This window comes from Podarcis cretensis, assembly GCF_951804945.1.
Source record: "Podarcis cretensis genome assembly, chromosome: 5".
Lineage (NCBI taxonomy): Eukaryota > Metazoa > Chordata > Lepidosauria > Squamata > Lacertidae > Podarcis > Podarcis cretensis.
Genome location: NC_137174.1, coordinates 660178 through 675497, shown reverse-complemented (window position 1 = coordinate 675497; position 15320 = coordinate 660178). Strand labels below are relative to the sequence as shown.

The 15320-nt window shown below is 42.5% G+C and overlaps 1 protein-coding gene across 21 annotated transcripts in view; it reads left to right on the top strand.

The window, feature by feature from the left end:
• CCDC91 (coiled-coil domain containing 91) overlaps nt 1-15320 on the top strand; it is a 185715-nt gene that overhangs the window by 26809 nt on the left and 143586 nt on the right. For 13 of the 21 annotated variants that reach the window (XM_079975262.1, XM_079975244.1, XM_079975252.1 and 10 more), the window contains 2 exons: nt 9414-9457; nt 10478-10556. In XM_079975262.1, coding sequence (XP_079831388.1) covers nt 9414-9457; nt 10478-10556 — 123 coding nt within the window. Of the gene's footprint in view, nt 1-4313; nt 4348-7289; nt 7394-9413; nt 9458-10477; nt 10557-15320 lie in introns of those variants that run through there. The other 8 variants (XM_079975247.1, XM_079975246.1, XM_079975261.1 and 5 more) reach the window with 2 other exon arrangements.

Here is a 15320-nt window from a genome sequence, read left to right as displayed (position 1 = left end):
TCATGCAACATCACAAGCCTCGTTAAAATCCCAAATATCTCTAAATTCTGCCATGCACTCAATCTGATACAACTAAAAAATATCTGGTGAGATATGGCATATTGATGCTGAAGGATAGGATAATTCCATGTCCAGGCTCTGCACCTCCCACCTTCCCTGAGTGGTTGCCTTTTGTTGTCTTGGGAGGAGGAAAACTTCTCATATTGTACTGAGTAGCGGCCCTCCCAAGAGGGCTAGGGGGAGCTGTGGAGGTTTGGCCCTAACTCTGCATATGCAAATGTGAGATGCCATTGGATCATTCATTGTAGGTGGTATTTCTGCTGGATGTGCGCAGTGCTACATAGGATTAAGTGGGATTTGTTGCTGAAACATGGCTGTGAGAAGCATCTGTAGTGTAGTCATGCAGACTTGAAAGTGGGTGGTACCATGCCTGCCAGTGTAGTTGTACAAGATGACAGCAGAAAGCTGCCCAAGTTTTATCAAATGTGTAGTGCAGATGGCACTATAGTAATGTATTACTGTGCCACAACTTTAATCAAACCTTTATTGCATTAGCATACAGCCATAGCAGGATAAAACAAAAAATGCTAGAAACAAACAACCACACAAAATTCAAGGCGATATTACTGGGGTTATGACATTTAAATTACCCTAAGACAATAATGTAAAGATTTAGTTGCCAGCGCCGGGAATCTAGAATGCGAATGTATAAAAAGCATATAATGGCCCCAAAATAGGCTCGGGACATTAGGTTAAAAAGGAAATAAAAGAATTAAGACAGGACCAGGTCTAGGACACACTACCCCGTCAAAGTAGCCCTGAGTTTCAAGGCCTGCACTATAAAGATTGCCACCCCACGTGTAACTTGGGGATTTGCGTCCACAAGAAGCGATTTCAAACAGTCTTCCTTAGATGTGATGGTGGACGGGATCAAGAGGAGGAGCTTAGTTCTTATTAGCTCATAAATAGGGCAGTAGAAAAAGAAATGTATGAAGTCCTCTACTTCATTCATTGTGCATGGACATAAACGCTGAGTAATAGGGGTCTTAAGAGTAAATCCCCTGCAGGAAGGCCGTGGGTATAGAATGGAAACGGGCCATGGTAAACGCTCTTCTCAAATTGGGCTCCGTCAGGTCTATCAAGTAGTTGGCAAGTGATCTTACCACTTTCACTTTAGGGAGCCACATAGAGAGGCGAGCTGTGGTGGACTGTGCCCGGTCCATGGCCTCGTCTCTAGTAAGAATCGAGGCCCGGATTTTATGTTGATCCCAAGCTGACAGCGTGTCCAGATCTGGGAGGGAGTAGCGTGCAGTAATAGTCTCCATGGCCTTGGACCATTTATTGCTGTGAGAACAAGTTAAAAAGGCTTGCCTGGCTAAAAGGGAACCTGGGGCTTTGATTAATTTACAGTAAAAACTAATAATTCTAATGTGGGCTCTCGCAACAATGGAGGGGAGGCCCAGTTCTGTTCTTAACTGTGCAGCAACCGAGCCCTTGGGGAGACTCAGTACCTTTCGTGCAAAGGAGTTTTGTAGAATCTTGAGCCGTTGTAGTGTTTTTAAATTCCACCCCCAGATTTCAACCCCATACAGTAGCATCGGGAGGACTTTGCTGATAAATGCTTTTCTGATTGGTGGAACCAACTGGCCGCCTTTTGCATAGAAGAATTTCTCCAAAGCTTTGATGGTTCTACGGGCAGCCAGGATGGACATATTTAGGTGAGCTGACCAGCTAAGCCCATGCTGAAAAGTGATACCCAAATACTTGAATGCTGAACAATATTCAATAGAGTGGCCCTCAAAATTCCAGAATGGCTTCCGAGTTTTCGTGCCAAAAGTAAGAATTTTGGTTTTGGCGAAATTGATTTTGAGGGAGTTGGTATCACAATATGTCATGAGCCCTCTGAGCATGTTGTTTAAGCCCTGCTTGGTTAAAGACAGTAACACCATGTCGTCTGCGTAGAGTAATATGGGGATCTTGAGCTGTTGTAAAGAGGGGGCAGATTGGTTTAGGGCCTTCATGGTTGTAACGATGTCATTGATGTAGAAGTTAAATAGAAAAGGGGCCAAGAGGCAGCCCTGTTTGACCCCTTTATTCAGAGGGAAAGAATCAGAAAGGGCTCCCAGAGGGCCAAATTTTACTCTGGCCGATATATCATTGTGAATTTCCATAAGAAGGTGGAGGAGTCTCTTATCTATGTTGGTGTAGCTAAGCTTCTGCCATAGCCTATCTCTAGGGATGGAGTCGAAAGCGGATGTCAGGTCCACAAAAGCCGCGTGTAGTTTGCAGTTGAACCTGTTTAGATATTTATCAATCAGGGTAAATAGAACAAGACATTGGCCAGATGTACTATGACCTTTACAGAAGCCAGCCTGTTCCGGGTGGAATAGCTTTGTTTCTTCTGCCCACTCGATTAATTTCTCTAGCAAGAATCTAGAATAAACCTTGTATGAAATATCCAGCAGGCTGATAGGTCGATAGTTACGCGGATCTTGTGGGTCCCCTTTTTTATGTATTGGGATGACTATGCTCTGTTTCCAGTTAGATGGGATCTTAAGAGTAGCATTAATAGTGGTAAAGAGAGATGCTAAAACAGGGGCCCACCACGTCTGGTTCGATAAAAATACCTCCGGTGGTATCATATCCTCCCCCGGGGATTTATCCCCTGAAAGCATGCTGATTAGTTGTAAACATCTCTCTGGGGAAACTGGTTCCCAGGTGGGCAAGGCAGATGCTGGTAGAATAGAGACTACGTTTACTACTGGATCTGGGGCGGAATACAGCTGAGCAAAGTGAGAGTGCCAACTGGCTGCTGTGATGTTATTAACGATGAATGAGTGGGGTCTTAAACCTGCATTAATTAAGTTCCAGAATTTCTTGTCGTCATGGGTTTTAATGGCCACTGACAGCGCCGTCCAGCGTTCTTTCGCAAAGAGCAATTTCTTATGTTGAAGCAGCTTCTTGTAGTATGAACGGAATTGGGCTACCTCCCTGATTTTGCTCTGGGTGCTGTCTAATTTCAAATCAGACTGAAGAGATCTAAGCCAACTTCTGCACTGTTTGCATTCTTGGTCAAACCAAGTTTGATTCTTCCAGGTTACAGTCACGGGGAGGTTTTGTGAGAGAAGGAAGCAAGTAGGCTAAAATTTGCTGAAAAGTTGAGAAATGATTCACATTCATTGTTAACAGCTGAGCTTTCAAGGCTAGGATCTCAGGGGAATTTAGGAGGACTTTTATGTCTTGCTCCAGATAGGTATCCCACTTCTTACGTCCGGGGGCTAAGATCAGTGGGTCCTGAAGGTGGAGTGAGCTGGGAAGCCCCAACTGTGTGTGGAGGAAGGAGATGGCGATTGGGAGGTGGTCACTTTCGGTTCTATTAAACACATTGAAACAGTATGCCTTATCATTAAGTGCCGAGGAGGACCAGATGTAGTCTATAACGCTTGCCCCTCTCGATCCTAGAAAAGTATAGAATCCCCCGGACCAGTCTTTGGGTGTGCCATGCAAGCTGCGGAGCCCGCAGTTTATGGTAAACTCCAGTAGTATGATGCCAGCCCTATTGGTGGTCTTATCATGTGAATTCCACGTAGGAAACCACTCCTCTTCAATGAATAATTGTACTGAGTAGCAGCCCTCCCAAGAGGGCTAGGGGGAGCTGTGGAGGTTTGGCCCTAACTCTGCATATACAAATGTGAGATGCCATTGGATCATTCATTGTAGGTGGTATTTCTGCTGGATGTGTGCAGTGCTACATAGGATTAAGTGGGATTTGTTGCTGAAACATGGCTGTGAGAAGCATCTGTAGTGTAGTCATGCAGACTTGAAAGTGGGTGGTACCATGCCTGCCAGTGTAGTTGTACAAGATGACAGCAGAAAGCTGCCCAAGTTTTATCAGATGTGTAGTGCAGATGGCACTATAGTAATGTATTACTGTGCCACAACTTTAGACCCCACATAATTTTTCCTCAAGCTACCTCTGAGATCCTTTATTTACTTGAATGTGGGAAAATTTATGACTCTTCTTTTCAAGCAAGTACAGTTTTCTTCCTCTTGTTGAATAGTGATTGAAAAATCTTTGTTTTTTAAAGGAAACTGAAATGACTGATTAACTGAATGTTCATGTTTGAGTAAGGCTCTTGCATGGATATAAGTTTCTTAAAAATGTTTAGCTTTTACCATCACTGAAAAATTCTACAGGTATCCTATTCAGCAGTTGCACCTTATCTAAATTCATTGCAAAAGTACCATATTTCTTACTAGAAGAGTTTGGATTCTGTCTCCGGAAATAAGTAGCTTAATTTCCTACCCTACAGGTCATGTGTTGGCATAAGTTCAGAAGTTATTAATGTGAGTTTTGTGTAAATTTTCTTAAACTTCGCCTTTCCTAAGTATATGTATCATGTACAGAATCCTCATTTTTCCTCTGTCATCTGGTTTTGTGAAGCTGACCTTTTGGAACTTAATACATGTGCTCCAAATTGTAAATGTTAAACAGGATCATGTAATTTTGAACTGCAGAAATGCTGATGAGTGCCTGTGAAAACTGTTAGAGTGAAGGGCTTATCCACACTTTCCTTTCCTTTGCTCTTTCCAAGCATGGTCTGTGTTTTAAAGCTCCATGTCCAAGAGTGCCCTTTTTTTTGCTTTGGATATTTCACTGTAAAAATCCACTCTTTAAAGCTCAGTTGGAGCAAACCATAATATATGCTCTGATTGAACACTAAAAAGTAGGGTTTCATGGGGAAAGCTTTAGGACAAAAAAATAAATAAAAATAACGCTCAGACACAGAGCTTTTCAGCACGGACCTGTGCCTGGAAAGAGCAGGGCAAAGATTCAATGTGAATAAGTCCATCAGTGTTAGAAACTCAGCTAATTGCCAAATGAAACCTTAAGCCTAGATAATGGTTGCCACAACAGAATGTCTAGACACCATTCCAGTCTGATTCATTTTATTTTTATACCGCTTTATATTTTAAAGAAAAAATCTCAAAATGGTTTACAACACATTTATACATCAAGTAAAACAATCCAGAATAAAACAAATCCAAGCTTCAAGGAAAATATTTTAGACCCTTCTCTAAGTGACATTTTGCTTTCCTGATATTTATTTACCTACTTAATTTATATAGCTGCCCCATAGCAGAAGTACTCTAGGAAGACTGTGTAGGTTAAGAGTGTTGGGACTACAACCTGGGAGATCAGGGTTCAAATCTCCACTTTCCATAGGTAATGTTCACAGCTGAGTGGAAATTGTTGGATGCTCTGCCCATCTTCTCTTCTGTGTCAGCAAGCAGTAGAAAACAAAAGAGGAAACTAAAGCAATTGATTATTCACTGTAATCCTCTCAGTTTACTTTTATAAACTTCAGGTTAATCAAAATTAATGCTGAGTCTCTTCTAAATAGGAAGGTAGCTGGTTACCTTCCAGTTTACTAAAAATCTCACTTAAAAGATTTGTGGAGGGGGCTACTAATTGAAAATTACCTTTAACTATCAAGTGCTGTTGTTCTGCATGGTGTGTGTTAAGGTTGTGTGACAGTTTGTTTGGTCCTGCCTACTTCTGGAATTCTCCTTCTCTCCCACTTTCCCATGGGAAGATGCAGACCATCAAAAAAACTTACCACCCCTGCTTTAGGAAGGATTATTTTTGGTTCAAATACAACTTAACTTTCTAAGCCACTAGTTGAATAGCTTGATCTTATTTATTTTGACTAGATACCAGGGAAGCAGGGAGCCCATGTATGTAATCCACCAGCCCCCCCCCATCCCTCTGTGTACTTTTCCATGGTCAACTCATGGCTGAATTTATCTTCATTAGCAGGGTTCATAACTTAAAATTTTTCCAAAGAAGCAAGAGTGCTTTAGTTAAAAATATATCTGGCAATAGCCACAAAAGTCATGAGTGTACCAATCAGCTTCCAAACTGTAAATGAACCCTTTTAATGAAACTTAGGGAAGAACGTCTGTGGGGGCAGACACTCACCACAGTCATGTGTAAAGCTGTAGTTTGTGCTGAACCCACCAGGAAAGCTAAGGGGCAATGTGAAAAGCAGGAAACATTATTGCAATGAGCCACTGTGCCAATTTGGAACAGCAACAGAGAATGTAAAAATATTTCCATCCCTAGTGCACAAAACTTAAGATTTCAGAGTAAATATAAAGATGAAAATGAACTTTTACTAACATATTTACTACTAATATTACACAAAATTATTATACTTGAGTTTATTTATTAAACAATTTGTATATTATACATAGATAAACATGTGTATACATGTGATAATAGTGATATCATGATAGTACAGTCTAATACTTAAATGATTAAGTATTCAACAAGGAAAAACGCCAGTAAGAAATAAACAGTAAAGGTAAAGGTAAAGGTACCCCTGCCTGTACGGGCCAGTCTTGACAGACTCTGGGGTTGTGCGCCCATCTCACTTAAGAGGCCGGGGGCCAGCGCTGTCCGGAGACACTTCCGGGTCACGTGGCCAGCGTGACATCGCTGCTCTGGCGAGCCAGAGCCGCACACGGAAACACCGTTTACCTTCCCGCTGGTAAGCGGTCCCTATTTATCTACTTGCACCTGGAGGTGCTTTCGAACTGCTAGGTTGGCAGGCGCTGGGACCGAGCAACGGGAGCGCACCCCGCCACAGGGATTCGAACCGCCGACCTTTCGATCGGCAAGTCCTAGGCGCTGAGGCTTTAACCCACAGCGCCACCTGCGTCCCCTAAATAAACAGTACCTAATATTTAATTTATAAACTTATTATAATATTTGATATTTGGTTTAACCAATACATAACAGCCTCTCAATTTTTCATTAAATTGATCACTCAGTCTGCTCTCTCTTCTAGTGACTAAATTAATCAATTTTATCATTTGAACACTCCACCCTCAACCAATACTCTAGATATCCAATCACCCAGTTCTGAAAAACTGGATTTCCCCCCAGTTATAACTGATTGCCATACATGAAGCTTTTAATAAATGTATTAGCAATTATCTATCTTTGACATAGCCAGGTTGGATAGCAAGTGAGCTCACCGGCAGGACATCTCCTCCGATTACCTCCATTTCTTTAATTACTGCCATCTAAAAGGCTCTGGTTTTCAGACATGTCATATATACACCCTTGTGCAAATTAATTGAAACAAACAATGTAGTTTATTGTATAAAACTCACATATACATGTACAAAACTCACATATACAGTAAGGAAAAAAAGTATTTGATCCCCTGCTAAATTTGCCTGTTGGCCCTCTGTCGAAGAAATGACCGGTCCATAATTTTAATGGTAGGTTTATTGTAGCTGTGAGAGACAGAATAACAACAGGAAAACCTCCAGAAACACAGAAGACAAAAGTCAGAGATTGATGTGCATTATAATGGGTGAAGTAAGTATTTGATCGCTTTGCAAAAGATGACTTAGTACTTGGGGGCAAAACCCTTGTTGGTGGCAAAAACTTGTTGGGGGCAAAACCCTTGATGGTCAGATGTTTCTTGTAGGTGGCCACCAGGGTTGCAAACACCTCAGGAGGTATTTTGTCCCACTCCTCTCTGCAGATCCTGCTGCAATATCCCAGCACTGTCAGGATACCTCTTTTCCAGCTCTAGAATAACTCTCTTTCGTAGAACCTCAGTATATTGCGGCAAGCGCATAATTCCTTCTGTTGGCTGCAGGCTTCTGACACCATAATGATCAACTGGCATTTCGTGTGTTTTTTTGAGTACAGGATTATGAATAAGATAGAAAACATTCTTTGTTTCAGTTAATTTTGTGAAGAGAATCAGAACTTACACGGTTAAACAGTTCTGAGTGACGTCTCACATTCTGAGGCGTGGCCATGTTCGCAGAGGGGAGTGATTTCTCTGTGTCTTTTTTCCTTTCGCTTTTGCGGCGAGGCAGCAAGATGTGCGCTCTCTCGCTGGGCTGATTTATAATGTTTTTCTACACGATTAAAGACTGTTAGAGATAAGCAAGAACGCTTGCGTGCAGTCTGATTTATTACACACACACTGCAACAGTTTTCTACCACTGCGACGACTCTGCTACAGGAAGCTGACGGAGAGCTATCCACGGGAGTCCAGTGGGGCACAGGGAAGCGTGCCGGGCTCCATCCAAAAGCCCACAAATTTGCACAAGGGTGTACCTGCACTTCTGTTGTTCCATCTTCAACATAGATTGTTTGAACCTCTCTGAATAGAGTTGAGCTCTAGGAAGGTTAAGTACCAGCAAATAATTAATTAACAAAAATAACTAATGCTGATTGTTTGGTGTGGAACATTTTGCCATAACCGTTTCCAAGTGTGCAGACTTGGTGCATTAATTGTAGATTTCATTATAAGACAAACATCCTACTTCTCAGTTACTCCCCCTCTGGTTGCATTATTAACTTTTTGTTCCTCCTTGTCCTGAGGGTTCTTGGTGGTTTATAGAGTTGAGAATTCTTGCTTAAACATTGAGAATAACCTGTTTACCCTTCTTACTGAACAAATGGTTTAAAGCTGACTACATAAAGTATTTTAAGTGTACGTTATATCATTTTTCTGGTCTGCAATCTTCCAAAGTGGTGTACAAAGTTTGAAGTGATAAAGATTATACAGTACCATCAAAGACATTAAACAGTCAGTAGGATTGAAATTGTATCTAAAACAGTCTGGTGTTTGCTTGGGGCTGAAAAAACTATAAAGTAGGTGCCAGTCAAATGTCTTTGGGGAGGGTGTTTGACAACTGGAATGTTGTCGTACTCTCACCAGTAGCAGCCCAGGTCAGCCCAGATGCTTGGGTCACCTGCTGGAAGTGCTCCACTGAAGATCTTAATATTTGAGTTCATGAGGTAGACTCCATGAGGCAGCTGCTTTGGGTGGTGGAATTGCACGGGGTGGTGTTCTGCTAGCCCCTGATGCCACTGCTGGATAACTGAGGAGAACTGGCAGTGGCTTCCAGTGAGATCTTGCTAGAAATTGCCGCTGTTCAATCCCAGTAAGTGAGGCTTTGCCAGGCCGGGCGGGGGGTGAGTGACACCTTCCCGTTTGGCTTCAGACAGCAAAATGGGATTGGCTGCCCTGTGTTTGGATACATGCAAGCAAGGGGGTGGTGTTCTCTATATTTTAACACCTGGGCACATGATCTCCCTCTTGGAACCAATCCTTATAAATCTCAATACAAAGTTCTATCCACTTAAAACCACACCTACCTGTGGATCTTTAGTAAAGTCTGGATCAAAAATACTGGTGTTTGTGAGAGCTCTATACTCCATTCATTATGTGTTTTTTAATTGTCATTTAAACATAGACTCAGGAGGGAATTTCAAGGACATTTTTACCACTTAGGTTATTTCAGAGATTAAAGAGAAAGAGGATTATTAATGAACGGTAAAGATTTGTAAATGAACATCTTATATTGTTCTCTAGGTATTTCCAGGAAAATGGATGACGACGACTTTGGAGGTTTTGAGGTATGGAGCTAAGAAATAGTTTGTAAGCATTCAGTTAATACAGTGTTAAACTAACTTATTTACTGTAGATTCCGGCGTATTAGGTGACGGCATATAAGACGATCCCCAACTTTTGCTGTTCAATTTTAGAGTTTTAGAGTTTGAGCGCTGCCAGGGGCAGAGCACGCACCCCTCTACTGCCTCTGCCTTCGCAGCAGCAGCCCAAGGCGAGGCGTTTGGCGGGCAGGCGGGTGAGCGCCACGCTCGGAAAGACTTTCCGTGTCCCCTTCTGTGGGGAGGGAGGAGGAGCGACGGCAGAAGGGGCAGAGCACGCACCCTTCCACTGCCTCTGCTGTCGCAGCAGCAGCAGCAGCCCGAGGCGAGGCGTTTGGCGGGCAGGCGGGTGAACGCCACGCTCAGAAGGACTTTCTGCGTCCCCTTCTGTGGGGAAGGAGGAGGAGCGACGGCAGAAGGGGCGCCTCTGCTCACCGGCTCCCTCTCCTCCTTCCCAACGCGTATACCCAGCTTATAAGATGACCCCCAACTTTTGGGGTGATTTTCCAGGGATAAAAAGTTGTCTTATACGCTGGAACATACGGTATGTTCAATCTTAAATAATTAAAAGTCTCTTCTTAAATAACTGTTGTTTTCAAGGGCAACCCAACATAGAATGCACTGCTGTAGTCCCAAGGAGCATGGCTACCATGGCACCCATGTAATATTTGTGGACTACAGATCTGGAAGAGGAATCATGTGGAGGTTGCAGCAATAGAGATGTGATATCGCAAAGAGCACAGAGTGGAAATGTCTTCTGTTGTTGCCCATGTGACTGGATTAACATAATGGAACCTCTCATTTGCAGTCCCTTCACATTGAGCTGGGGCGGTGGGGAAATATATCCTCAAGTGTATGGCAAAAACATGTTTAAACTAACATGGTATGCAACACTGTACTATACAAGAAATGTAATGTGTACCTGATCAGGACGTGGTGCTGGAAAGTCCACGTCTTAAACACTAATAATATGCCTTGTATTTTCAGGCAGCAGAAAACTTTAAGGATGGAAATGGTGAACCCCCAGTTACTTCTCCAGCTATTCCTTGGGCAGCATTTCCCACAGGTAGAGAGAACAAACAAAATCAGGTTTTACTTTACCAGTTTAAATTAGAGCATCTGGAATAAGTCCATGAACTCTGAACCATTTTGTTGTTGTCCATGACTACTATTGAAGTGACCTTGGAGACTATTTATAATGTAATTACTGTAATTTTAAAGCATACTGCTTGATAAATGTACATTTGTAACTTCTCTATTTAGTGCTAGTGTGCAGTTTTGTTACTGAAAAGCAACAGCTGTCATAAATATATATATATATATATTAATATAATTTTTATTAACAAACCAATCAAATCACATTAGTTCCAAATTACAAAGCCAAATTTTAAAATTTTTGTTGGGGGTACCCATGCTTCGAGCTCAAAAAGGGATCCAAACATCTCTCTTGCTGCTGCTTTGATGTTACAGTTCTGTCCAAATAGTATTCACAGTTCTATCCAATCTTCTCTTTATTATTTTCCTCATTTTCTTCTTGTTGTCATATATTCCTTTCTTTGTGACCTCTGATAGTCTCCACAAGCGGGTTGAAAACAGACGTTGTTTATCCCGTGTGGATTTTCCGTTCCTCCAAGAGCCATATTTCACACAGACAGACGCCATTTCCACACTTCCGAACAAAACATTCTTAACGTCTGCCCATTAAATCCTCGCAGGTCTGACAATCTCTCCTCAATCTTAGGGGGTTCTGCCAGGTAGAACTCACATTCCAATTACCATGGTCTCCTCCCCCTCGATCGTAAATCCAGTAGTCTGGCCAGCTATTAAACAAGTCTCTTTTTATGACTGCGTCATTCCAGAGGCTCTTCGTTCCTTCCCTGATGTTTCACAAACCATGTCTTTGATTAGTAATTCATTTCCACACAGTTCTTAATCATCCTGCTTATAATCGGTAATTGCAACGGTTCTTCTTGGGGGGAGGGTTGTTGGGTAATCACATAAGGTAAAATAAAAGAAAAGTCCCCCCCCCCCATTCCGTCCCATTCTGACATACCGACCCTTTGATGTATCTTCTTGTTATGTTTTCCTGTTAAATCCAACCGATTGCTCCACTTCACAGAGGTCACTTCAGTTAGCAGTCTTAACTCCCGTTCTTCGCTCAAAAAATGTGCATTTGCTTCTCTCTAATTGTTTATTTTGAGCTCCTGCAACCAGGCCGCGCGATCAGAGACAGCGTCAGGGAGAGCCGTCTCATACGAAGGCTGTGTGCCTAGTGCCCTCACCCCCTTCTTTCGAATCCGGGGGTGATTTATGGCAACCGCAGGCAAGGCAGTGTTCCCCATTCCCTTGGGGTAACAAGGGAGGCTGCATACTCCCATGTTGTTTAGTCGTTTAGTCGTGTCCGACTCTTGGTGACCCCATGGACCAGAGCACGCCAGGCACTCCTGTCTTCCACTGCCTCCCGCAGTTTGGTCAGACTCATGTTTGTAGCTTCGAGAACACTGTCCAACCATCTCGTCCTCTGTCGTCCCCTTCGCCTTGTGCCCTCAATCTCCCATATCAGCCTCTTAATTACCTCGTGTGAGCCGGAGAGATGGTATTGTCGGCTATCTTCCAATGCGCCCCTAGTGGCCCCCCTGTCATAAATATTTTTGAATGGGTCTGGTGCTACTGCGAAAGTCTAATGTCAAACATAATGTATTCTGTAGCTTAATGCTTCTGAAGTTGATAGTCTTTCCTTTTAAATGGATAGAACTTTAAGGAATGGGGTTTTTTTTAATGCAAACATATACCTACTTGACTTACTCTTTTTAGTTGTTACTCATAACCTACAAGAAGAGGCAGTGTTAGCGTTTGTACAGGTTTTATGCTGATTTGTCATATTTGATATCTTAAGAATCTTTTGCTTTTACTATTGGCAGGATTTATGTAATTGGATGTGAAATTCATTCTAGTATTTCCACCATATATTTCTAATTAATAACACTATATTTTCTGGTCCTAGCAGTAGTATAAAGCTTTGATTTTATTTGATTTATTGTATTTCTGTGCCACTTTTCATTTAAAGCAGCTTACAAACAATAAATAACAATAGCATAATAAAACAGAAAATAAACATCACAATTACAACATAAGTCATATGATTAACAAATCAGTATAAAACAATAGTTACAAAATAGCAACTAAAAGCTAAATAAGCTAAGCTAACGCCTGTTGTTAAGCTTGCTCAGCCAGAAGCTGTGTTGGCTGGGGTCCTCGGGCAGTGGGCCATGGGGGAGACGGTGGGGCTGTTAGGCCTACTGCCAGTGGTAAGGTGAATGTTGGCCCCAGGTAGCCTGCCCAGGTTCTGTTGATGAGGAACTTACCCACATCACTCAATAATCAGGAGGTCCATTCCCACTTGGGGAAGTCCAAGCACGCAGCCTCCACTTCTGACAGATCCCTGCCCTGCTCCTACTTGCTCGCAAGTAGGAGCGGGATTGGGCAGCTCAGCTGAGGAGCTCCTGGCTGCCTTCAGGTGGTGCAGGGGCTCTGATGAGGAGGTGGGGGCTCCTTTAAACTTATTCCTTGAGGGGAGTGCAACTGCAAACTCCTCAACGGAAAGTGTAACAGAGCCTGCACCTCCCCAGCTGAGTGGCCCGGGTCCAGCTCCTGTTCCTGTGCAAGCAGCAACAGATTGGGGCTCTCTAAACTGGGAAGCGGGAGCTTCGCACTGCCTAGCAGAGCAGCCCAATCCGACTCCTACTTGCCTGCAAGCAGGAGCAAGCTGGGGCGGTTGCGGCGGCGGCGATATCCCTTGCCTGCTCGCTTGCCGTCCCAGCCCAGCCTTCCCTCACTCAGCGCCAGGGCTGCATTCAAAATTAAAACTGAAACTTTCCAGAAAACCACAAAGCCAACAAACTTGCAACTCACGAAAAAGCAGCAACACAACAAATTGAAAAAAGCAAACCAACCCCAAATGGATCAAAATCACAAGAAAACATGAAACAACACTTACTCTAACCCAATCCTAAAATTAACCCTAACCCAGAAATGGTCTGGTTAGATAGTAAAATTCATGTTAAATTGCTTTTTTAGGGGTTGTTTTTAAAAGTCTGGAATAGATTAATCTGTTTTGCATTACTTTCTATGGGAAAGTGTGCCTTGGTTTTGGAACGCTTTGGTTTTGGAACAGACTTCCGGAACTGATTAAGTTTGAGAACCAAGGTACCACTGTACATCTTTGTTGTCTCTCTTCATGAAGTATTCTAAGCCAAGATAAAACAGGCCAGTCTCAATTTAATGTGTCTGCTGTGAACTGCACATTTAGGCTTCCTCGTGCGAAAGCCACTGCTTTTTAAAAAGGTTATAACTTTTCGTACAATATCCTTGCACTGACAAAGATTGCAAAAAGACAGTCTTTTCTTTGTTTCAGAAAGCATTTTGCTGTACCTATATAAGTGAATTTACTTGTGAATAGGAGCAACAATCATTCTCCCACTTTAAGTATTTTAAAATCTAAATATGCACACAGGACTTTGTATTTCAGGCCTAGCTCAACACATTCCTCCTCTTAAAACTATCTTCTTCTTTGTCTACCTAAGGAGGCCAGTTTATTATAACAGTGATCAATGTTTACAATGCTGAACTCGCAGCTAGGTTCTTTATAGGTTTGTAATCTGTATCAAGGATCTTTTGATATTCCTTACGATGTTTCCAACTTATTGGATGATGTTTCCAATGATAATAATAATAATAATAATAATAATAATAATAATAATAATTTATTATTTATACCCCGCCCATCTGGCTGAGTTTCCCCAGCCACTCTGGGTGGCTTCCAATCAAGTGTTAAAAACAATACAGCATTAAATATTAATTATTATCTTAATATCTGTGCTATAAGCAGTGGTGTAGGATGATCCCCCCCAAAAAATTTCCCACAAGTTTTCTCACTGATCCGTGTGGGAGGCACGTTCACAACCCGTAGCGCTGCGTCTGCGCACGCGCGGGTCGCAATTTGGCACTTCTGCGCATGTGCAAGTGCCGAAACTCGGAAGTAACCCGTTCCGGTACTTCCAGGTTCGGTGCAGTACGCAACCCGAAAATGCATATCCTGAAGCGTCTGTAACCCAAGGTACCACTGTATTGGTTAAGTGTGCCAGTTTCTAAGGTTTTAGCTTTGTTTACCTGCTCAATTAGATCACACTCTAGGGCATATGAAAATTTGTCTGTGTACATTACCTAATCGGAAACTCCATAATGCAGCCAATCCCTGTGCAGCTTGCTGTAAGTTCTAGCCAGCTGATTGGTGCTTACTGAAAGCTTTGCTTGCCAAGGAACACTTGGAAGTGCACTTTAAGGCTTCAGCTTGTTCCTTTGCAGCCTTTACTGCAAATGACTTTTTGGATTATCTTTGGGAAGTAGGGAAACCAGATGGACAAATGCAGGTCTTTCCATGTTGAGCAATAGCAAACTCCATGGTTTCCTGTGCCTCATTTGTGGTGTTGCTTCCTGTCACCTTAACAGCATTCTAACCCCCTTGATCCCTTTTCACTCCTTCCATTCTTATGTCATTCCAGTAGTGGCTGTAAAATATCAAACAGTCTTTGGAATGCAGTTCAGAAACAGTACATCTGTGTATATAACCATTAAGAAATAGGTTTCCACTGGTGCAGGCTTTGTGGTTTTTGGCATGCAGTGTCTTGCTTGTGCATAATGAGAACCTAAGAGACTAAGACACACCTGTGTCTATTATCCAAATCTTGCAACAGATGGGGAGGAGATTCATGCATGTGCTTTGGGGTGCTTTTTGGGTCTGGGAAAAAGCAGCTCAACCATACATTGTGAT